This window comes from Cheilinus undulatus, linkage group 13 (assembly GCF_018320785.1).
Source record: "Cheilinus undulatus linkage group 13, ASM1832078v1, whole genome shotgun sequence".
Classification (NCBI taxonomy): Eukaryota; Metazoa; Chordata; class Actinopteri; order Labriformes; family Labridae; genus Cheilinus; species Cheilinus undulatus.
In genome coordinates, this window is record NC_054877.1 from 8,095,857 (window position 1) to 8,119,501 (window position 23,645).

The 23,645-nt window shown below is 38.4% G+C and overlaps 1 protein-coding gene across 1 annotated transcript; it reads left to right on the plus strand.

Annotated features, from left to right (window-relative positions):
- The first annotated feature begins 8,558 nt into the window (after window positions 1-8,558).
- On the plus strand, window positions 8,559-19,552 carry ift57 (intraflagellar transport 57 homolog (Chlamydomonas)). The gene is made up of 11 exons (XM_041802463.1): window positions 8,559-9,067; window positions 11,678-11,852; window positions 12,392-12,510; window positions 12,832-12,922; window positions 14,438-14,506; window positions 14,906-15,028; window positions 15,518-15,589; window positions 15,663-15,794; window positions 16,639-16,701; window positions 17,474-17,540; window positions 18,658-19,552. Exons 1-11 carry the CDS (start codon window positions 8,913-8,915, stop codon window positions 18,846-18,848), a joined length of 1,257 nt encoding a protein of 418 aa, XP_041658397.1. The 5' UTR covers window positions 8,559-8,912; the 3' UTR covers window positions 18,849-19,552.
- Window positions 19,553-23,645: the final 4,093 nt, after the last annotated feature.

Here is a 23,645-nt window from a genome sequence, read left to right on the forward strand (position 1 = left end):
TTTTGAGCTGAGGATGGTTAATGCTGAAAACTCTGGAACACATTGACTTTGTGTTGAAAATAAGCACCACCTGCACAAAAAAAAAAGTTTTCAAAAGCATCTGTTGGCACTAGCCCTCAGCCCAAAACACATCGATGCCTGACTGGCACGTCACATTTTTTTGACACACCTAATCAACAGCAACGCATCATTGGTCAAACTCTCCAGCAGCCACTGCATGGCCAGGGGGTTAATACCTCTGAAGCTGAAAGCCCACTGGATGTTCACCTCACCGCCTCACTTGATCAGTGAAAAAGTGAAAGGCGTAGTGGAGTTTCACCAGCATTGGAGGCCTCACATTTATTCTACAGCTCGAACAAAAGATGGTGCCAAATTTGCTCTCACACAGAGCTGCTACTACAGCAGCCGACATGGACAACACAGCTGTTCTCTCAGGAAAACAATCAGCCAGCTGCGGCTGGCCGTGTTGGAGCGGTGACTTAAAGTACGCTGCACATCCACGTGAATCTGGCCACCACCATTGTAGATTGTTCATAGGACATAATAAAGCTGATGTATTGGACACATGTCACATGTAGCCAGTGTGTCTTGGGTTTTATTCTGTCAGTAAAGATGAGAGTTTCTTCAGAGGCTATGGTGACTTAGAAATATCAAAATAACGACCACACAATCAATACAAAACTTTGTGATACATGACGTCATCATTTTTTGAGGACCTGGGCAGCCAACACTCCCCAAAGACAGAAATGTACACATAATATACACAAATGTCTTTAAGAGGGACTATGGGTTTCATATATATATGTGTGTGTGTGTGGGGGGGGGGGGGGTGGGGGGTGTGTGTGTGTAACCCCTAAATGCCTTTTGTATCATATTTGATACACATGTTTATGGGACCTCTATCTAATCAAAATGATCAATAAATGACTAAAAAGTCTTTAGAATACAGGAGGATGAATGGTAAAAAAAAAGCCCTACAGTGGATTATTGGTTGCCAAAAATGCCTAAATGTATCAAATATGATACAAAAAAATATAGATGTAATTTTATGGCAATTCTTTTTTTTTTTTTTTTTTTTTTTTTTTTTGGTTTTGTTTTGTTTTGTTTTGTTTTTTAGATTTGGGTAGAAGGTTAAATTAACATTTCATTTACAAAAAATGATAATTCTCTGGCTGTTGTTTGAGTAAACAGGCTTTAAGGGATATATAAGTGTAAAAAAAAGGCAATGTATCACAAAAACATATCAGGAAGGGAACAAAAACAAATGAACACACACAAAAAAAAGGCACAAACTGCCATAGAAATCAGAGACATGGGAAAAAAATATAACACATGAACACAAAACAAGAAGCACATTTTGCTAAATGTTTTAAAAATAGAATAATATAATAATATAAATAGATATCAATAATAAAATATATTGTGTAAAATGTGAAAAAATCTACCCTCCAAACAACATCGCAAAAAAATTAAAAAATTTTAACATCCCACACAATGAAAGATATAATGGAACAAAATATTTCTGAGCCAAGTTTCTTACAAAATAAAGTTTCTCATAAAATTGCAAATATGCAATCACATTTCATGAAGAGCAATTAAAATTTAAAATTAAATTAAATTTATTCATGGTGAAAATATTTCACTTAATGCAGAACATTTTATAAAGTATTTTTGCATTTAGTGAAATGTTTCTGACATGTAGTGAAGGGGTTGACCTTCAGGGCTTCTTTAGAAAATTGAGATTTCAGTTTATATTTGAACCATCCAGGCTCTGGTGCTTTTTCTCCGGTGTTTGTTATTTTCTCTTCCTCCCCATGTGTTTAAGAGCAGTAACAGAGGCTCAGATCATCTCTCTCTGCCGCCGTCCCTCCTAGATCTCATCTATCTGCCGCTCAAATTAAATCACTAACTCGATGTCGGCTCGAACAGAACACGATCACTCAACTGAGTCAGCAGACTCCCGCAGATTCACTCCTCCGACGGCGCCGGCGTTCAAATGAAATGTCAATCATTTTGGTTCAGTCCGGAGGGAATTTACAGTTCGACTCATCTGTGTGAGTGTGGTCCCAGCAGCGCTTTGTCAAGTGTGAATTTATTGGCCCTTAAACAAACACCAGGGCTCTTACTTCCTCTTACAGTCCAATCAAACGGACCAGCTGAGACGTAAAGTGAGTAAAGAGTGAGGGCTAGAATAAAAGCTCAGCCTGGAGAAAGAATGATCACATTTCAGAGTTCTCACTGTTATTCAGACCTTTATTTTGAAGAGATGTGATTCTAAATATACACCTCATTACCCTGAACCTATACTGAGCCATTTATAGAACATTGTTTACTCATGAAGCTAAAATAAGATTGTATTTAAACTTTCTTTTGATATGTCTTCAGTAGCGAGGATCTGGAGGCTTTTCTACAAGTTATGTCCTCGCCATGAAACGGGAAGTTACTCTTACTTAAACATACAGGGTCCAAACTGCCTTAAACTAACTCTGACTGACTTCAGATGACCCCTGAACATATCTGGATGCAAATATCAAATATTATCTGTGGTGCCACCTTTTAATAAGACCCTAAAACCAGCATTCTTTCATCAGTCAGCATTACATATAGACTGACTATTGTTCTCAGTGACTTCAAGTGTGGTATTGTGATGGATGCCACTTTTGCAATAAGACTGTTGGTAAAATTTCATCCTAGCTGGATATTCCACAGTCAACTGTTAGTGATTTTATTAGAAAGTGGAAGCGTTTAGGAACAACAGCAACTCAGCCATGAAGCAGAAGACCATGTAAAATCACAGAGAGTTCCAAACTTCCGCTGGCATTAATGTAAGTTCTAAAATTGTGCATCAGGAGCTTTGTGTATGGGTTTCATGGCTTAGAAGCTACGAGCCTCACATCACCAAGTCCAATGCCAAGCGTCAGATGAGAGGGGTGTAAGCACAGTGACGCTGGACTGAGCAGCGACGAATCATGCTTCTTTGACAGTCTCTGTTTGGTAGAGAAGGGATAATGGTATGGGGCTGTTCTTTAGGGTTTTGGCTGGGCCCCTTAGCTCAGTGAAGGCCAATCTTAACGCTTCAGCATACCCAGACATCTTGAACAATGCTATACTTCCAACTGTGCGGCAGCAGTTTGGGGAAGGCCCTTTTCTATCCTAACATGACTGTGCCCCAGTGCACCAAGCAAGGACTATATATATGGTTCGAGGAGTTCAGTTTGGGAGAATCTTGACTGACCCACAGAGCCCTGAACTCAACCCAATCAAGCATCTTTGGGATGGACTGGAACGTAGATTTTGAGCTAGGCCTCCTGGTCCAACATCAGTGCCTGACCTCATAAATGCTCTACAGCAGTGTTACTCAACACTGCCCAACCAATGAGCCGAATGCCTTTGCAAGAGCCACAATCTAAATGGTGAAAGTGGCAAAAATGGGGTTAAAGTGGCAATAAAAATAAATGAAAGGTGGCAAAGATGGTCAGAAAGCAGAAAAAATGGGGCGAAAGGGGCAAAATAGGCTTACATTGGACAAAACTAGGCGAAAAGTGGCAAAAATGGGTGCAAAATCACAAAAAAATGAATTACACGTGGTCAAAAAGCAGAAAAAATTGAGTGAAAAGAAACTGAATTGGGCATAAAAGCTGTAAAAAGGTGGGAAAATGGGGGAAAAGTGGCACTTAATGGCAAAGGGCAGCTTAAATGGATGAAATGTGGCAAAAAAAAAGTAGGAAAAAAGCTGGCAAAAACTGATGTTATAGGGCAAAAACAGGCTGAAAGTGGCAAAAAGTGGCTAAAAGAAGTGATCAAAATGGCGTAAACGCAGCAGAAATGGATATAAAGTGGCAAACATGTAAAAAGGGGCAAAAGATTGCAAATAAGTGTGATGGAAATACAGAGAAAAAATAAAGGTTGGCAATTAAATCTTACCATTAAAATGTACTGCATAAGTGTGGGAAACAAATGGATTAATGTGACATGGATGGATAACTTCTGAGGTCAAAGGTTTTATTTTTAAGGTCTTCTGTGGAATAATATTTTAAATAAACTTGTAAGCGAGCCACAAATCATCACAGAAGAGCCACGTGTTGAGTAACACTGCTCTACAGAATGAATGGGCACAAATTCCTACGAAAATCTCCAAAATCTCGTGGAAAGCCTTCCAATACTTTGAGGGATTTTCTTCAATCCATGCACAAATGTCCACTCCTGGAGGTGAAATGTCGAGGTGAAAAACTAACAAACAGAACCAACCAGATTTAGTTTGGAAAGAATCTGCTTTGAATTTTCTCTTTGTCTGGAGGAGATACTCATGCGACCCTTCTGGAGCTCCATAACTCTCCTGATGAAAACAAAGAAGGAAGAAAACACAGGAAACATGGGCTGTTTGGATGTTTTCTTTGATGTTTTCTAGTCTGGACCGTCGTTAAAATCCTTCAGAGGAGCTCATTAAAGCACCGAGGAGCAGCTGCCTGGCGTTGGCTGGCTCGGTCAAGCTTCATTCTGCTTTAACGCCCGCTCAGAGCCCATTATCCTTTGTTTGGGCTCTTCTGTGTCTTTCAGTCAGCGTGTCAAGGGCGGTTCTGGATCTGTTTCTGTGAATGAGCTGCAGACTCTGCTGTCTACTTCAGCTGCTCTGCCTAATTTCAGCACGACTGCTTTTTATAACCTTCAGAAAGACAACACCGCCGCCGTCTGCACCTCCCGCCATGCAGTCTTCACCTCCCGCCAGTCGTCACCCGCGGGCACCTGTGTCTCACCGTTTCCAGGTTGTCACGGCAACCGTACCCATCAAAGCTTCGGAGAAGTGGAGCAAAATGACATTAATTAATTTCCCCATCGTGCAGACTGTCGCTCTGCAGAGCTGTCTCCCCCTTGTACGACAGCAGCGACGCCAAAAACCATAATTTTGATTTATTTGAGCATTTATGAAAGAGAGGCGGAGGGAGAGCGACGGAGACGCCACTCTGGAGTGATTGCACTCAGCTCCATCTGTTTGTTATGCATTAGCTGAGCACAATCGAGCTCTTCAAGCAATCTGCCGAGGAGAAATGGCCCCGGGTGATTCCAGTGAAGAGAAGGATCCAAGACTCCATTAAAACAGTTTCATCTTCTCTGTGAGGGGGCAAACACCTCCTCTTCAGAGCCAAAAATACTTCAATAACCCCTGATCTGACTTAGCAAACGTGTTCTCTGAGCAAAACTGCATGTTTTTTCATTCCCTCTCACAGGTGGGATTCACAAACTTTGTACATTTAAGCACAAGTGAGTCACTTGATCCAGGACCGTGTTCTTTCGCTTGTTTCATTACCTGAAAAGTCAAACTATTCAGTCACGATTCAGGGAATGTCTGCTCTGAATTCACTAAGGCTAGACAGTGAATTTATGTTTTTCTTTGTACAAGCTGACAGCAACAAGACCACAGAAAAGGCGCCATCAACAGACAAAGGAAGCATTCAGCATATAGAGCAACAGGGACTGAGAGAGTGAAAAACATGCAGCAGAAAAGCAAATAAGCAACCGTGTCTCTAAGAAAATACATTTCTTCATTCAGCTCAAAGACAGTTTTGGTCTCTATAGCTTGTTTTTTAATCTATGAAACCTTATATGAAAGCATGGAGTGGTTTTGAATGAGGGACCTGGCCTCTTTAAAGGTGCAGTGCCTAATATTTAGCCTACTAGCAATTAGCAGATCAAACTTGATCAAAGTGAAACAAAATCATTAAATTTGGGCCTCTCTAAATGAGTGTTTAATCACCTGGACACATACCTTTATTAAGTCTTTATAAATTTAGTATAAGCCTTTTAATCACACACAGGGAGGGCCCCCGCCATGAACTCCACCATATTTGGTTTTTGCATGTTACATTTTCCTACAGTACCACAGAAGTGACCAAAACACAGTGAAATGATCTTATATAACCTGGTGATTAAACACTTACTTAGATAGGTCTACTCATTAAACACGGCCACCCATAAAGGGGAGCTCTTTCTGGGGCCAAGTTAAATAGGGGGCCCATAGCGGTCGGCAAAATCACGGTCTATTGTAAAGTTAAGCTGTGATAACCAAGTTTTACATTTAACCTGAATAACAATCAATTCTATAAAGCAACAAAAAAGATAATTCTGTTTATTTATGCTGTAGTACATTTTCAAAATCTAAACCACTTTTAATGAAAAAGAATTAATTTTCTTTGGTAATGTTAAAGATGTGGATGGGAACACTGAACTATTCCATCTGGAAAGTAATGTTAAACTTCATAGCTCAGCCATGATGAGCACAGATGTCAGGATACCATAGAATAAAGAAGTAACTGTAAAAATGTTCAATTCAATAAATGCATAGTAGAGGTGAAAATTGGCAAATATTGGTTAAAAGGTGGCAAAATTTGGCAGAAATGAGTGGGGAAAAGTGGTATAAGTGTGGCAAAAATGGCTCTAAAGTGGCAAATAACTGACTGAAAATTGGGCAGTGAAAAGGTTTACAATAAAAGCTTTCTTTAAAAAGTGGAAAAAATAGGGTACAAGTGGGAAAAAAAATTCGATAAAAGTGGCAAAAACTGGCAGAAAAAAGTGGCAAAAAATTGGATAAAAGTGGCAAAAAAATGGGCAGTAAAAAGATGCAAAAGTTTTTTTTTAAAAAAAGCTGTGTAAAAAGTGGAAAAAATAATAATAAGAGGGGAAATTTGTGAAAGCAGGTCTAAAGAGGCAAAATTCAGCTTGAAGTGGCAAAAATTTGCAGTAATCAATGATTTTCGAATTGTAGTTTTAGTTATTTAGTTAGTTTTAGTGTACTATGACAACTTTTGTTTACAGCCCATAATTCGTACCTCTGCAGCCCGAGAACACCAGCAACAGACAGGAAAACCTTTACAGCATGCTCACAATCAGACAACAAGCTGAGCAGAGGCAGACAGAATCACTCCAACGCTGTGCGTAATAACGGGGCGTAACTGGAACCGCTAAACAGCTGATCCGATGAAAGCAAACGGAGCTTTAAAACTTACGTTTCACCAGGATGCTGTTCTTGTCCCTTTTATCCAAAAATCCATCATGATGGGGATGATTCCACAGTGGCCTGCTGTCCTCTCTGTCATCTCGCTGGCTCAACAAGCTAACAACGTGCAGGTAATGGCACCTTCCGCTGGCATGGCGCTACATGCCTACAGGAAGAGAGAAGGACAAACAGAGCAAACGCTTCAAGGAGCTTCCTTTTTTCCTTTCTCTTTTTGAAGCCACAGAAGAGAGAGGACATTTGGGATTTTTCTTTCAGTAACGGATTACTATTATGAAAATGTAACAGGGTTACTTGAATTGTAATAACTACTCGTTACATCAAAGAGGTAATCTGAGTACTTTACTTTGTAACGCATTACCCCCAACACTGCACAGCACTAATCTGGACAGGGCAGAGCTGTCACAGTTAACACTGTGCTGTTTTGCACATACTGACCACAGTTTAAACGCCACGTTCTTTTGAAATGCCGAATTGTAAACAGACAGCAGAAATCTGATGGCTATTTTCACCCCTATTTTCTATTTTCATGAGTTGTAAATAGTACTCATCAAGATTAAAACCAAAATAGTCTTGGAAATACTTCACTTTCTCAGAGATAAATCAAAAAGTTTAATTTCTGAAGTATGATATTCTGTTTTTTGAGATGCACCTGTTTGCTTTGTGATCACAGTTTATTTTTCAGAAATGTCTCTTTCAGTCCAGTCTTCACAGTATTCTTTGTAAAGGCCCTCAGGATGACTCAGTTCAGCATGGTGCCAACATGGCAAAGGCCAAAATGCAATGCCCCTAACAAAGCAGGCTTAAAAATCCAGCATGGGAGAAAACAGAGTACACTGAAAGTGTGAATATTCCTTCAGTATGTTTTAGTCCCTCCTTCTCCTCTGTCCTGTGTCTCTGTGAATGAAGGTGGACGGTGTTGTGTTGAAGCTATTATAAAGGCAGCTCTGCAGCTCACTCATTCATAGTCCATGCAGCAGCCTGTCAATCAAACGCAATCACTGGGGAGCTCCACCTGGGAGCTCATATGCAGGCAGGGAGCAGCCTGCAGACCAAACAAGCACACCCTCCCTCCACTGCCTTCTACACCAGGGGGGTGTGAAGATATGAATAATTCACTCACACTATACACACTCAAACACACAAAGACAGAGCATGTGTTTAAATAGGAAGAACTATTCAGATCCTTTTCATGAGTAATAGTACAGAGGTGTGCAAAGCAGAGTGAGATCAGCAAAAAAAAGCCTGTTTTTATCTGTTCCAAGTCTTTGCTAAAAAGTAAACATTTAATATCCGCCCTCTTTTATTATCTCATACTCATTGATATCACCTCTTACTGTCATTTCTGCTCTGATTGTATATCAATCTCATTTTCTTTCTGTCATTTTATGTTTTGTTTTCTTCTTCTGTTATTGTCTGTCTGTTGATTTGTCTTTAATTTCTTTTCTTTTACAAAAAATTGAGTGAGGCTGGCAGATACTTCCAGCCCAGAAGGTGGCGCTAATGACTGCTGACTGCAGCCCACTATTTAACACGAAGAAGAGCCGGCCGGAAACTAACGGCGACGGAGTTGAACAAACGGAGCTGACAGTTGCACATGAAAGGTGTTTAGACCTCCTTTAGTAGGCGTTTTCTAAAGGTATCGACCCGGTTACAACCCAAATACTCGTGTCGACTTCTAAAAAGGAGTGACTTTGAGTTTTAAACATGGTTTAGCTCGCAGCTAACGTTTGCTACCTAGCCAGATAACGTTAGCACTCGGTTGCCCCTAACAACCGAGAGGAAGCCTAACAGCCAGCTAACGGCCGCAGTTAGCATTATGCTCTATCACTGAATAAAAGCTACTCGGTGTTTTGTTCGGGTTAATTTAACTATTTAGTAGTTTGACTGGTATGAAGAGATAATGGCGGATGACGGTAGAAGAGGAGATGAAGATGATCGCGGCCCAGGTGCAGTTTACCAGGTGTTTGTGAAGATGGAGTCTCTGCTGGAGAAACTGAAGCTGTTAAACTACGAAGACGAAGTTTTACACAAACACAACATGAAGAACCTGTCAAGGTAAGTCAACATTAACACAGGAATATCAGCCATGTTCAGATGTTACTCAGACAAGACTCTAAAGCTCACAGGTGTCGAGTTGTTTTGTATAGATAGATATTTTATTGAGGGAAAATCATGTTTCGGTATCTTAGACCAAGATAAAATGCTAACACTGATATAACAACAGCAACAATAATAGTGATGATAAAAGTACTGCTATAGATGAAAATAAACAAAGCAAATAATTAAAGAAGGGCTACAATATGATGGTATAGCTTTAATGCAAAAGTATATTGATTGTTTTTTTCTATTATTAAAGATGATCCTCTGGTAAATGTAATAAATGAGTAGCAGTTTACCACAATAACATGTAGATTTGGATGGTTTTCTTGAGATCTCTACTTATTAATAATATTTTCATGGGTAAGTGAAGCTGCTTTTCTCACTAATTTATTAATTTATCAAAATCTAAAAAGGAAAACACAATATGTCATGGGAAATGGCACAAGATAAAACATATGTGTGCATGCCTTTCTATGGCTTCTGTGATGATGTGCATTTTTTATGTATATTTTTTTGGGGCTTTTTATGCCTTTATTTAGAGAGAAGCACAGTGGATAGAGTCAGAAATACGAGTGAGAGAGTGGGGGAGAGACATTTAGGAACGAGCCACGGGGTTAACCCTGTTTTGTGCTTTTTAAATAATCCTTTGTGCTGTCTCTTTGTTCAATCATATGTGGCATTTTTCTGACTAAGACATGTTTAAGTTTTAATATTAGAAATTTGGGTCATGATTTCTCATTTAAGAGGAGATAGTTGATCTTACATAGCACTGATCATCAACTGGCGGCCTGGGGGCTATATCAGACCCCCCCAAAGCTTTCTTTCCGGCCCCCAGAAGATCATTAGATTCAGAAAAGGAGGAAAAATAGATGTTGTGGTTTGAAGAGTGTCCTTTGGCTTTAAATGTCTGCAGCTGTTAAATCCACACAAACAATCAACATTGAAATAACTTTAGAATGGCTTAACATTTTATCTGTTTTTGCTGAAATTTACTGTCATAATAAGTAGATATTTTTAAAAAAGGGTTAAGGTTGGCAAAAGTGCTGCAAAAATGACCAGTTAAAGTAGTGAAAAGGTGTTAGAGAGTAGCAAAAGGGACACAAATTGGCAGAAAAAGTGATGAAAAGAGGTTACAATGTGGCAAAAAGTGGTAAAAGAGAAAAAAAGGGGCAAAGAGTATAAAAAATTGGTTACATATGACAAAAAATAGTGCAAAAAAGTAATGAAAAGGGGTTAAAAAGTGGCAAAAATAGAAGAAAACTGGCAAAATGGCTAAAAGAGTGGTACAAAGGGAATAAACATGCAGGAAAAGTGGTTTAAATGGGTTAAAGAATGGCAAAAAATGTATTATAGAGGCAAAAGCAGCAAAAATGGTTTGAAAGTGGCAAAAAATGGTTTTAAAGTTGCAAAAACTGTTGAAAAAAATGTAACGAAAAGGGGTTCAAAAGTGGCAAAAATAGAAGAAAAGTGGCAAAAATTGATAAAATTGAAACAAAGGGGTAAAACATGCAAGAAAATTGGTTTCAAAAGGCGATAAAATCTTGAAAAAATTTGGTTAAAGAGGCAAAATGGGGTTAAAGGTGTCAAAAATGAATTAATACTTGTACTAAATCACAATCCCAGAGGGCCTGTTCTCTGGGATTTTCAGGGGTCTAGCCAATTTTGTTGTCAGGCTCCTTGTGGCCTGCTGCATTGTAGATAATTGAGATAGATCACACTGGTAATGACTAAAAAGTCCTGTGTTTTGAAAGAAAATAAAAATACTACTACAATTATATTTTGATTAAACCCAAAATATTTATTTGATTTTTGTTTATTTGAAAGTCCGGCCCCAGAGTTTCTGTCGGGACTAAATCTGGCCCTTGTGCGAATGTTCTTGATGACCCCTGCTGTATAGGATCTTATGAACAGATGGGTTGAGAACCACTGCTCTAGTGCCATTTTAAAAAAGAAAAAAAAAAAACTTCTTTCAATATTTTTGATCAAGCCAACCAACTTTCTACATACTCATGGCTATAACGCATTTGATTCAGCTCCAAAACAGGTTTGGAAAACTGAGAAAAGGGCAAAGGTTCAAGATCGTCTACCTAGTTTTATCCAAAAGTGAAAGATTTGCGCATCCATTGTGTTTTGTGAATGTATTCTAATTGAAGGCTGTTAAAAACCAACATATACCTTCTTTCTAGATATTTATTTGATGTTGTGTTTATATTGATAAAAATACTGTAATATGTTGTTTCATTTAGTATATTAGTATCATATATATGGTTGTCATCAACAGACGGCATCTAAAGTTTGTGGAGGCAGTAAACATCAGATACATGATACACATAAGATCTATCCAAAGGTTTTTTCAGAGCACAATAGGTGTTCTGAAGAAGACATTCTGCTCTTCCCTCTCAGACTGACCATTAGTAATAGAAGTAATAACCATAATTATCCCAAAAAAGCCTCTTTTGAAATAAAAGTATAAATTCCTCACTTGAGGAGAAAAAGCGGAAATTCATCAAAAGCAATCAGTTCTTGATTTTTGCAGTTCAATGATCTTCTGTGTCTCTGTTTCAGACATTATTTCGTCTCCAGTCCATATCTGGGGTTGAACCCAGGTGAGCAGTTCTACATGTTCACCATCATCGCAGCATGGCTCATCAACGCAGCAGGGAGGCTGTTCACCGAGCCACAGGAGTACGATGAACCCAACGCTACCGTGTCCAACATCCTGGCAGAGCTCAGGGCTTTTGTGAGTCACGTTAGAACCCTCTGTGTGTTTGTGACTTAAAAGTGTCTGCAGGTTCAGCACTAAGATGTAGTTAAGTTAAGGCAATGCAGTGAAGGTACAGCCAGCTAAATCTTTTGAGTGATAGTTTTAGAGTACAGCCTGCCATCTTATTAATCACATCCTGCTTAAAAGTGTCATCACTGATGACCACTGATGACACTTTTAAGCAGGATGTGATTAAAAGTGTCATCACTGATGCACATAAATTGCACACAGTCACGCTTTCAGTAATCTGCGCTAGTTAGTAAATTAGTGCAAAAATGTCAAAAGTCAAGCACAAATTTTTAAAACTATTTCAAGCTAAAAGAAACAAATGAGTTCCAGTTGGCTTTCTTTTTTGTTTTAAGATGCATAGCACTGGAATTATTTGTTTTATTTTAGCTGTTTGTCTTCATCTTTTAAAAATTAGATTCCTTATTGCCAGCACTGATGTTTTTTAAGGGTTTACATTTATTGTTTTGCTTATGTTTGATTGGGTTTATCACTGTGTGAATTGTCAGGGTGTGAAGGTGGACTTCCCCCCCTCCAAACTGAAGTCTGGATCAGGAGAATACATCTGCTTCGTGTTGGACCAGCTGGCTGACAAAGCTCTAAGCAAGAGAGGGTTCTCCTTCAAAAAGTAAGCAAACATTTCTCATACTTTTACCTCTGTTAGTCTGATAAAGGGCACTCTGAATAATATTATCCTGTCTCTTTGCTTTCCTTACCCATGTCTCTGCCTCGAGTCATGCCATCCCCCATCTAGAAAGCTCCAAAAGAGAAATATATTCCAATTCATGATTCTCCTACTAATATTTTATTAATTTTGTGTTTGTAAATCAAATGTACAGGTTTCTGTGATAAACAAGAAAAGTAAATGTCTGCCTTTTTTAAAAATGTCTTTTTTAAGGTGCTTATCATCGTTGTGATTAATGGGCTTCTTGTTTTGTCTTTGCTTCAGGCCAATCTACCCAACAGAAAGCACAGAAGAAGAGTCAGTAATGGAGGACGATGCAGAGCTCACACTCAGCAAAGTGGAGGAAGAGATGGTTGTAAGTAATACTTGTCCTCATCCTCAGTATTTTAGTGGTAAATCAATTTTTTTTCCTCTTAAAATCAAGCTTTTTTTTCTTTTACTTTTACTCAGGATTAACAAAAAATTGTGACTTCTTTTCTATAATCTCTTTTTATATTACTTTTTATCAAAACAAGAAATAGATTACAAAAAAATACTAGGACCATGTCGGAAAACTGCATTCTGTGGCAGTGCCCACAATCTCAGTTTCAAAACACTTCTCACCAGCATTTGGTTGGTAACAAAAGTACTTCTGCTTTCCTTGGTTGTATCCTTAATGTTTTTTTTTTAAATAGCTCCTTATGCTTCCTAATTTCCTCTAATTAAGGACATGTCACCAACATGACATGCAAGAACTTATATCTTAATATAAGCAGCAGCTCTACGTCTGAAAATTGTTCCTTCAAAAAGACAAATTGGGGGGTGCAGGTGGCCGAGTGGCTAAGGCGCCCCATGTACGCGGACGGCCGGGCTCGAATCCGGCCTGAGGCCCCTCACTGCATGTCTCTCCCCCGCTCTCATCCCTGTCCCCGACTCTATCCACTATCCTCCTCTATCAAATAAAGGCACAAAAATGCCCAAAATAAACCTTTAAAAAAAAAAAAAAAAAAAGACAAATCGGATTTCCTCCCACACCACCTGAGATTGCCATGAGTGAAGCCAAAAACAGCTGATGCTAAAGGCTTTTTTGTCTTTATGATGCTGAGCATTGGAAACACCGGGCTCCAGTGGTTATGTCTGGAAAAATTAACGCTGCCAGTGCAGAGAGCAGTGTCTGTGGACACAGGCCCTTATACAACTTTTGGAATATCAGAACCAGCTTTATGGGCAAGTAAGCTTACTCAACAAAGACTTTAATTCTGGTAAGCAATGCTCTCAGTTAACAGGAATTTACCATCAAATATAAAGATAAATAAAGTATAGAAAATTAAGATTTAAATATATACAAGCTCTTGTAGTTATTTTTCTAGTACATACACTGCTGTCCAAATTATTATGCAAATGACATTTTTCTCTTATTTTAATATTAATGCAAATGACAGTCATATTTTTCAAGTCATCAGCTGTTAGAGCATAATTCAAATGTTTTTGAACAAACTTCATAATGATAACCGTTTTTTTTTTTTTTTAAATAAAAAACTCAAAATGCACTGTTCCACATTATTATGCGAAATAGAGTTTTGAAAGATTTTATAGGTTGTAAAGACTGAGGTTTCAAAGACTCCAGGTTTCAGGTTTTGGAGTTCTCGCTGATTTTCAGTTGTATTTTTTTAGTCTCCAATTAGAGATAAAGGTGTTTTATTTAGGAATATGTTCCATCAGCCTCACCTGTGAAAGCTGAAAGAAGAATTTTATAACATAGAAACATGCTTTCCCTTTTTATAAAATCGTATTAAATCTTTGCGGGAAATTGGTTGGAACAAAGTCTCATAGCAACTCTAGACAATAATTTGAATCCAGAAAGGGTATGATTTTCTCTTTTCAATCTCAGGAGGAGCCTGATGAAGAGGAGGAGAACGTGGTGGACCTGGAAGCTCTTAAGTTAAGAACTACTCACACCGTAAGTTTTCCTTTAAACATGAGGTGTCTAAAGACATTGTAATAACTAAAACCCTTTTTAAACTGACATTTTCTCAAAATATGCTTGTGAGCACAAAGGAATGTCTCTCCTGGCATGTTTTTACATTTTCTGGCCTTTTGTTTTTTTTGGCAGTATTTTCAGCCATGTTGGATTCTCTTCTGTCATCTTTACTGTTTCTGTTTTTATTGCAAAGTGCCTTGTATGATTTCTATTTTTAAATGGATTTTTTTATTGTTATTATTCATCAGTTTTTAAATATCTCTGTCATTGCTGAATTATCACACACTTAATTTCAAGTCTATCTGAAACCTGATCTTAAATCCTTAAAGTCTGTGACACTTGATGATGAAAATGGTCATGTTGTTTGTTCTCAAACAGGAAACTGAAACGTCCTCTAAACCAGATGAGATTCTGGAGTCGACGGTGGATGCAGCAGAGTGGAACCTGGAGTTGGAGAGGGTGGTGCCACAGCTTAAAGTCACTTTCAGGACAGACAACAAGGTGCATGATCAATTCTGGCATAGAATCGGGCCTTAACTATTTAGTGTGTGGTCAGCTTTAAATATTGTGTTTCTAATGTTAAGAGATGATTATTTAATTTGTTAGTATGTCCATAGTTGGTCTTCAGCCACCCTCTGCTGGTAGCACTGCGTTACAACCAGGGGCTGATTAAAATTAATGGAAGAAGAAATATTTTTGAGACATAAAAAGTGGAGTGAAATTTTCCATTTTTCAAATAATGACTGTTAGAATTTTTGAAAATCATGTCCCATCCCTAGAATCAGATCTTTGTTTGAAAATAACGGCAGCAGGTGTTTACTGACTTTCTCTGTTGTGTCTGAGTTTTTTTGTGCTGCAAGTAGAGTAACAGACTGTGAGACACAGCTTTCTGAATGAATGTAACTTCAGTTTTATGAGTAAAACCAAAGCACTCTGGGAAGTTGCCCCACATTGTGTTTGAAGTTCTGGTGTCTTTGTGTCGGCCTACAGGACTGGAGGATCCACGTGGACCAGATGCATCAACACAGAGACGCGATCAAGTCTTCATTAAAGGACACAAAGGTACGTCCACTGACCCCATTTGACTAGAATAGTAGTGATGACTGTTTAACTGACGTGTCGTCTGTGTCTGCAGAGCTACCTGGACAAACTGCAGGAGGACATCGGTAAGACTCTAGAGAAGGTGAGCAGCAGAGAGAAATACATCAACAATCAGCTGGAGCATCTGATCCAGGAGTATCGCAACGCTCATGCTAAACTCAGCGAGGTAAACACAAAAGTCACACCTGCAACTTCTCAACTATTTAGATGTTAATCAATGCTTTCCAACTAAGTGATGAAAGGTTTTAGGAGAACAAGTAAAAGTTTAAAGTCTGAGTGAATGTTCTGTTCTTAGGTAAATTTAGATTTCTTTTTTAAAATATTATTTTAGGTATTTTTCGACTTTATCGAGTGATAGGACAGTAGATAGACAGATAACAGTGATGAGGAGGTTGAGAACGATGTGTTGAAAGAGCCACAGGTCAAACCTGAACCCAGAACCTGCTTACAGGGGGTGCAACCTATCCACTTTGCCATTCATCATCAGTCCCCCAACATCTTCCCATCTGACCCCTGGAAAATTATTACATTCAGAAATATGCAGAGGAAAAAATGTTGTTGTATATCAGGTATTTTTTTAATAAATTTCCTACAGCCTGTTGAAAAAGCTCCCAAAACAATTGAGATTCTCCCTATTGGTTTAATGTGTGATCCATTTTACAGAAACAGTGGTTGGTTCATGATAAACACATATCAGCATATTAGCATTGATTCTGTGATGGATAACATAACAGCCCCAGAAATATTCAGATAAAATGTCTCAACTGCCCCCTTGTGGCTGGCTACAGTATAGGGACTGATCTCACTGTAAGAGGCCTCTATCAAGGAAAAAGCTGGCCCTTCTACAAATGTAGTTGATGACCCCTACACTACGGCACCCGTGCTTCAGTAAATCTAGATTTCTAACTGCTGCTTTTTCCTCTCTCACACACACTGTCAAACTAAAGTTTGAATTTCCACACAACCTTTTGTCAAAGAAACTAACAAAAAAAACCTATGTTCTTCAACAGGCTAAGGAGCGCTACCAACAGGCCAGTGGAAGAGTTACTGAGAAGATCAGAATCCTGGCAGAGGTCAGTGAACACATCATTCAATATTGCACTCTACAGTCATGATCATCTGGGTTTTTATCAGAGGAACACTCCAGTTGTTTACATTTAGCCACATCTGACTTTACATGAGTATGTGCAGGTCACTAGCACATTTGTTGACAAGGTAATACGACATCTTATTAGATAAATCTTATGTTTATAAGTGAGTCTGTTTCTTTTAATCAAAGCATCACAGTCCTTAATTCTCACTATCTTTATTATCCCCAAGGTGCAGTTTGTTTAACAGTCAGCAGAACTGCACAACAAACAATACAAAACAATAAAAAGAAACTAAAAATCAATTAATATAATTACCAAACAAAGCTGATAAGGCTGAGAGGCTGCTAATTGATTCTGATCAATTATACATCAAACCTTACACAGGCCCTTGATTTTGCTTTTGAACAAGCCTACAAGTCCATGTCTTTCATGCCAAGACCAAGGATGCGTGCTTGAGCATGGTATAGAGCATGGACACTAGACAAACAAACTGGACTTTAGGGGTTAAACAGTTGTAAAAGCTTGGTCTGAGTGCGCTGTAAGTGTCCTTTTTTTGAGCATGTTAGTTAAAGTATAAAACTATGATTTTGCAGCACATGTTGCAACGATACAAAGCAACTGGTTTGTTTTAAAATTACAGGACCCATAAAAGCTGTAAGCATTCAGAACATTGAATATAACTGACTGGATCTAAAGTCTGATTTATATTTCTGTGCCTAATGCCAGCCCTTGTTTTTATCTGTGTGTGTCTCAGATCAGTGAGGAGCTGGACAAGGTGAAGCAGGAGATGGAGGAGAAAGGCAGCAGCATGTCAGATGGAGGTAAAAATGATGAATGGATTGCTATATGACTGCAGAGTGCAGTACTACTAAGATATTTCCACACAGCCAGGAGTTTTTAAATGTCAGTAAAACCACAAACAACCAGAACCTTTATCGTGAAGGATGCCTTTGACTTTCTTTGTCTCCTTGGTTTTCTTTGTGTTTTGATGCCTTGTTTGATTCAACCTTAGAAAAAAAAGAATGAATGATCATTGGATGCTTGAAGCTCATTCATGCCTTCTATTATGAAAATTCTAGATGCACCAAATCAAAATAAGACTGGATGCTGATATTTAAATAAGTATTTAGCTGAATGTCAATACTGATGTTTTTCAGTACTTTTTTGGTACAAGACTCCTACAAAGCCAACATTGTCTCTCTTGTTAACCATGAAATAACTGAAAATTAATATGCATGTATAATTGACACTCAATTCCAAGCCAATCCCCTCAAAAAGGTCTCCCAGTTTTCTAGATGTTCTTCTTTGTTTTGCTATACAGGTCTGACCTGTAATTTCTGGTTTATTGCAATGTTTTCTCCTTACCCGTAAGCTTCCAAATTACATGCAAAAATATTGACAAAAAAAAAAATGCAAATATGCACAAATGAGCCTTTACTCTTGTACAAAAATTGTAATATTTACCACGTGAAGCACTTTTACTGCCTCCTGTTTGATTCTAATGTGACAGTTCCACATTGTAGAACTCCTAAACTTTAACAGTCCCTAACCAAAGGAAACAGGGATATCACATTAGTTCGATTTGAGTCATTAATGTCTATGACTAATACCTGTAGACTTACCTGCAAAACCAGCAGTAAGTAAAAGACATGGCAGGAAATAAGGACCAAGACCAAACGTTATCTGTGTCTGCAGCGGTTTGACTTTTATTGTATGGTTTGCCTTTGTTATTTTCAGGGATGGATGAGCTGATTTCTCATCTTTATAGGGCTGATTTTACAGTGATAGAAACCTCTCTGAGACTATAGACTTTATGTTAAAGTCAAAGAGTTTACTTATTAATCTGATATCATGGTACAGTCCTAAAGGCTCCATTTAACAGATGAAAGCTGTGTGTTTGTACCTGACTGCCGCTGCATCTGTCTGTTTGTTTTTCAGCTCCAGTGGTGAAGATCAAACAGAGCCTGACCAAGCTGAAGCAGGAGATCGTTCAAATGGACGTAAGGATCGGTGTCATCGAGCACACACTGCTGCAGGCCAAACTCAGAGAGAAGTCCAACATGACACGTGACATGCACGCCACCAACATCCCAGAGTATGCTGCCGGGGATGCCTCAACCTTTGTTTAGGTTTACTTTCATACAGGAGGCCTTCACTCAAGTTTACCTCCATGCAGGGGCCTTTTGTAAGGGTATACCTCCACCACAGGAGGTTGGAGATATACTTGCTGTTTCACAACTGCACCTGTCATAAGCATTCCATATATGGTAGCCTATATGTGATGCTTGTTAATGGAGGAAGCATCTAGTGTGAACACAGCAGAGCTGAGACTGTATACATGGATGGAAAAAATGAACATCAAATGTCATTATTTTCAATTTTCAAATTTAAATAAAATAGCCCAACACAGCAGTTTTCTTGCCTAGAAACCCTTGTATTAATCATTCATAAGTGTTTTATCATGCTTTTAGTTAGTAACAGGCAATCTGACTTCGGCAACGTCAGGCAGACAGCCTCGCAGCCCCCCCAGGAGGTCCTGGACCCCAGGTTGGGAACCAATTCCTTAGTGAATGTCTCGCTCATTGGTTTTCATTATGTCATAATATACTCTTTAGGTTTGTCCATCCATTTATTTTCCATTCTTCTTATCCCATTGGGGGTCGCTGGAGCCTATCCCAGCTATCATTGGGTGATAGGCAGGGCACACCCTGGACAAGATTTAATTTTGGCAGCTATTTTTAATTTAGTCTTAGTTTTAGTCTTTAAATGAAATGCATTTAAGTTTTGGTCACATTTTAGTCATTTCTATCCTTTTGAGTTTTAGTCTAGTTTAAGTCGACAAAAACTCGAAACATTTTAGTCTAGTTTTAGTCCATAAAAAGTCCTCTCATTTTAGTCTTTACTTTTAGTCCAAGCATTTATTTTTTTTTTGCCTAAATCTGGTACCAAACCATGTTAGTGTGTTCTCTGCCCCCTGCCAAATCTGGGGTCCCTGCTTTCTACAGCTGATGGGCAGAATAGCTACAGCTGTATTGTTGTTTGACAGATTTACCCACAGTGGAGAAATCTCACAGATTTTGAATTTCCGACTAAAAGTACATAAAATTTTAGTCTATTTTTAGTCATCTCATTAAAACTAAGCTTAGTTTTTGTCAGTTCTAGTCATCACAGACCTATTTTTGTTAGTTGTAGTCTAGTTTTTGTTTTGGAAAAAAGGCTGTCGACGAACATTTTTAGTCACAGTTTTAGTCGATGAAATTACAGCCTTTCTGTGCAAACCTTTATAGATATGTATTTAACACAGCCATCAATTCACTTGAATGAAAGTCACCAGTTTGCACAGTCACATACTGAACTGTAACACAGATGTTATTTTATTGCTTTACAGTGTTTTTGTTCATAATTTGGGGCTTTTATGCCTTTATTTAGACAGGAGGACAGTAGACAAAGTCAGAAAAAGGTTTGAGAGAGTAGGGAATGACATGCTGGAAAATAATCACAGACCAGCTTTGAACTTGTGCTGTCCATGTAAGCACCATGACCTGACTACAAGGTCCATCTGCGGCCTGCCTTTACAGGTTTAAACTTTGACTTCGAAAGCAGAATTTATCTGTTCAACAGATATGTTTGTGTCTGTGTAGTGACAGACACATCGTTTAGATGTGGAGGATTGTGGAGAAAGTTGTTAGACTCTGTAGATCGTCACACCTCCTCTTCCTATACACTGACTCTGCCAGTCATGTGCATATTGCACATTAAGTCTGGGTCATGTTAATGTTTGAGGATGTACACAGTGGATGTGTCAAACAGACGTGTGGCTGCCATTATGTGTATGCATATGTGAAGTTAACAGCAAGTATATCTCCAGCATAAACTCTCTATCACTTCAAGTGTAAGTGATGAGCTTGGAAACATGGGACCTTTAAAGTGAGAAAACCCACCTTTACACACCTTCTAGTTCAAGTTCTTTTCTCAGCTTCACTTATAAAACACTTTTAATGGAACATTTAAAGGATTTTTACTTGTTGTTTTAAAAGTCCACTTATTGTGTGCTTAATGTTTTATCAAAATCTCTATGTATATTTAAACTTTTTCTTATGAAGATGAAATAAATGTTGATGCATATGAAAGTTTCTGTCTTTTAACTGTTTTTCATCACAAGAGGGCGCCCTCCTCCTAAAAACAAGTGGATGAAAAGTGAATCAAGGGGGGTAAAAAAACAAAAACCCAAAAAGTGATCAGTTATATTTTAGTTTCAGGAGATGAATGTTGTCCCATTCTTGTCTGATGTCAGATTCTAGCAGCTCAACAGTCCTGGGTCTTCTTTGCCTGATTTTTCATTTTATGATGCTCCAGTTGTTCTGAATTGGTCAAAGGTCTGGACTGCTGTCAGGCCAGTTGAGCACCCAGACTGTTCAACTGTGAAGTCATGCTGCTGTGATGTTTGTGCTTTAGCATTGTCTTGCTCAGTGGTTTTCAAACCATGTGGCTGGAGTCCCCTGGGGCAAGTGTAGGTGTGCCTGGAGAATTTCTATAACCATGTAATCACTACAACAACATGACAACTAAAGGAACTGTAACACATGTTAAAGAGCTACTTTTGCATGATATGAATATGATGTGCCTCGAGGTTTTAGGTGTGCCTTGGGCAAGAAAATGTGAACACCACTGGTCTTGTTGAAATATACAAACTGTAACTGAAAGAGTTAATGTCTTCATCTACTTTTCAGCATTTATAATGTTTCCAGATATGTAAGCGGCCCACGCCATAGTCACTAATGAGACCACATACTATCAGAGATGCAGGCTTTTCAACTGTGCCAGGATAACAGGCCAAAGATCTGGATCCACCTGACCACAGAACAGTTTTCCAAATGATCTTATGTATTATATATACCTATATTATATTATATATATATGTATGTATGTATGTCTACATCTATGATAAACACACACGTGAGCCTAAAATGGCCGTGCATGGTTCCATGGTTGCCATGGTTCCCTCTAAGTGCGTCATCAAATCAAAGCGCAGTTTTAAACAAAAATAAAATCCTCAACTGTCACCAGAAACACTTTGAGACGACGCTGTCGACGATTTGTGAATAATTCACGCTTCATCTGAGGATTTCTCCACTCTGTCCTGAAATAAAAACTTCCTGAATCCCACGAGATCGAAACAACCAACTTCTGACATGGAAAATGTAAGATCCGAACTCTTAGATGATCTCCGGTGATTACCGGAATGGCGCAGAGGCCTGCTGTGAAAACGAGACCTCAGCGGATCAATTTATCAGTTAGAGAGAATCAATAAGCTTCAATGATTGACTGAGAATGATGTTATTACATCTGTTACATCAATATTTATTAGAAATATTCAAACTCTGAGCAGGGATTTAGGCCAGCAGTGATCACACCATCATTAATCTACTGTGATTTCAAATCAGATCAAACTAGGGTGAATTTAAACATCCAAGCTGACTTTCTGGGTACTGATTTAAAGACTTTCAGTCTGAAAGACGGTCTCTTTTGTTACATATTAAAATCTTCAAGAATCCGCTAAAATACTGTCATAATAAAGTAAATGCACCTGAAATCATGATCAATCCAGACTGATGAACTCTGTCTTCTATCCAATATTTTCTGATCAATGTGAATAACATGAACACCTTGTTGTGAAATCAAACAATATCAAATGTTAAAAGATGATATTTCTATAAAATTCATCACTTTGTTGGTAATTTAGGATTTTTTTTTCATTTAATTCCATCTTGGTTGACAGTTTTCACAATTTGCTGGGACACATTTCTCACACTCTTCTCTCCTTTTCTCTAAACATTGAACATAAATTCCGGCTTTCAAGCTGTTTTCACACAATCTCTAAACGTGTGTTCAGAATCAGTCACTGTCAAACTGTTTTCATCGATTCAATAAATGAGTTCAGGCCAGCGACCGCTGGCTTCAGAGAATGGGAAATAGAGTTTTAGCAGTGGTGAAAAAGTGTACGTTAGTGGAGTTTGAGGCTGAACCAACACACCTACGTCAGCTGAAGTCTTGCTTCATCAGCAGTTTTACTTTTTAAGTCTGTTTTATGCCAGTACTGGTAGTTTCTGACTGACCCTGCTTGTGCGTCAGGAGATAGAGGGACTGTGCCAAGTGTGTAAAATGTGCACAGCACAACGATCAGTTTTCGGAGGCACATATAGATCAGTTTAACTTATAAAAATCTAAATTTGATCCATTTGAAGAGATACAATGTGGGTTTACATACAGCAAAGACTACGTAAGTGTTATTGTTTTATGGGTCTGAATTACAGAGTTGGAACGTAGCGGACTATTTTTACGCAATTTACTGTAATGAAATGCCTTCTTGTGTCTTGTACTTGAGTGTATTTTTAGGGGAGTATTGTACTTCAGGATCTTTGAAAAAGCCTCAAGAATTTATGACAAAAAAAAGAAATGTAAAGTTTTCTGTCAAAGACACCAAACTGGCCAGTGTTTGGTTCTGGTTACGCATGACGGTCAGTAGCACACAGAGAGACATGAACTCAACATTTCATCCAAAAACAACTTCAGCATTTGACTTTGAAAGTTCAGTCACACCTTATAATAAAGAACCTGCTTAGAGATTCAGATTCTCTTCTTGTTGTTGCACATCAAGGAAAGATCAGATTTTACTGCACGAGCTTCTTGGGTAGCCAAAAGTAGCTACTCAGTACTTTGAGTACATTTGAATGATCTACTTTTACTATTACCGAAGAACATTTAGAGACTAGTTCTTTACTTCTGCTTGTGAACATTTCAACCACAGTAACTGCACTTTTACTGGAGTGTTATAGTCTGGGACTTTTCCACCTCTGCTGAATTGTTGGGAAAAGTGACTGTAGACTCTCCATCAGGTGCGAAGAAAACTGATGATGCATTTTGTT

Coding starts and splice junctions, on each gene's coding strand:
- ift57 (XM_041802463.1), top strand. CDS start 8,913: ATGGCGGATGACGGTAGAAGAGGAGATGAAGATGATCGCGGCCCAGGT. Junction 12,511..12,831: donor AGAGGGTTCTCCTTCAAAAA/GTAAGCAAACAT, acceptor TCTTTGCTTCAG/GCCAATCTACCCAACAGAAA. Junction 16,702..17,473: donor AGATCAGAATCCTGGCAGAG/GTCAGTGAACAC, acceptor TGTGTGTCTCAG/ATCAGTGAGGAGCTGGACAA.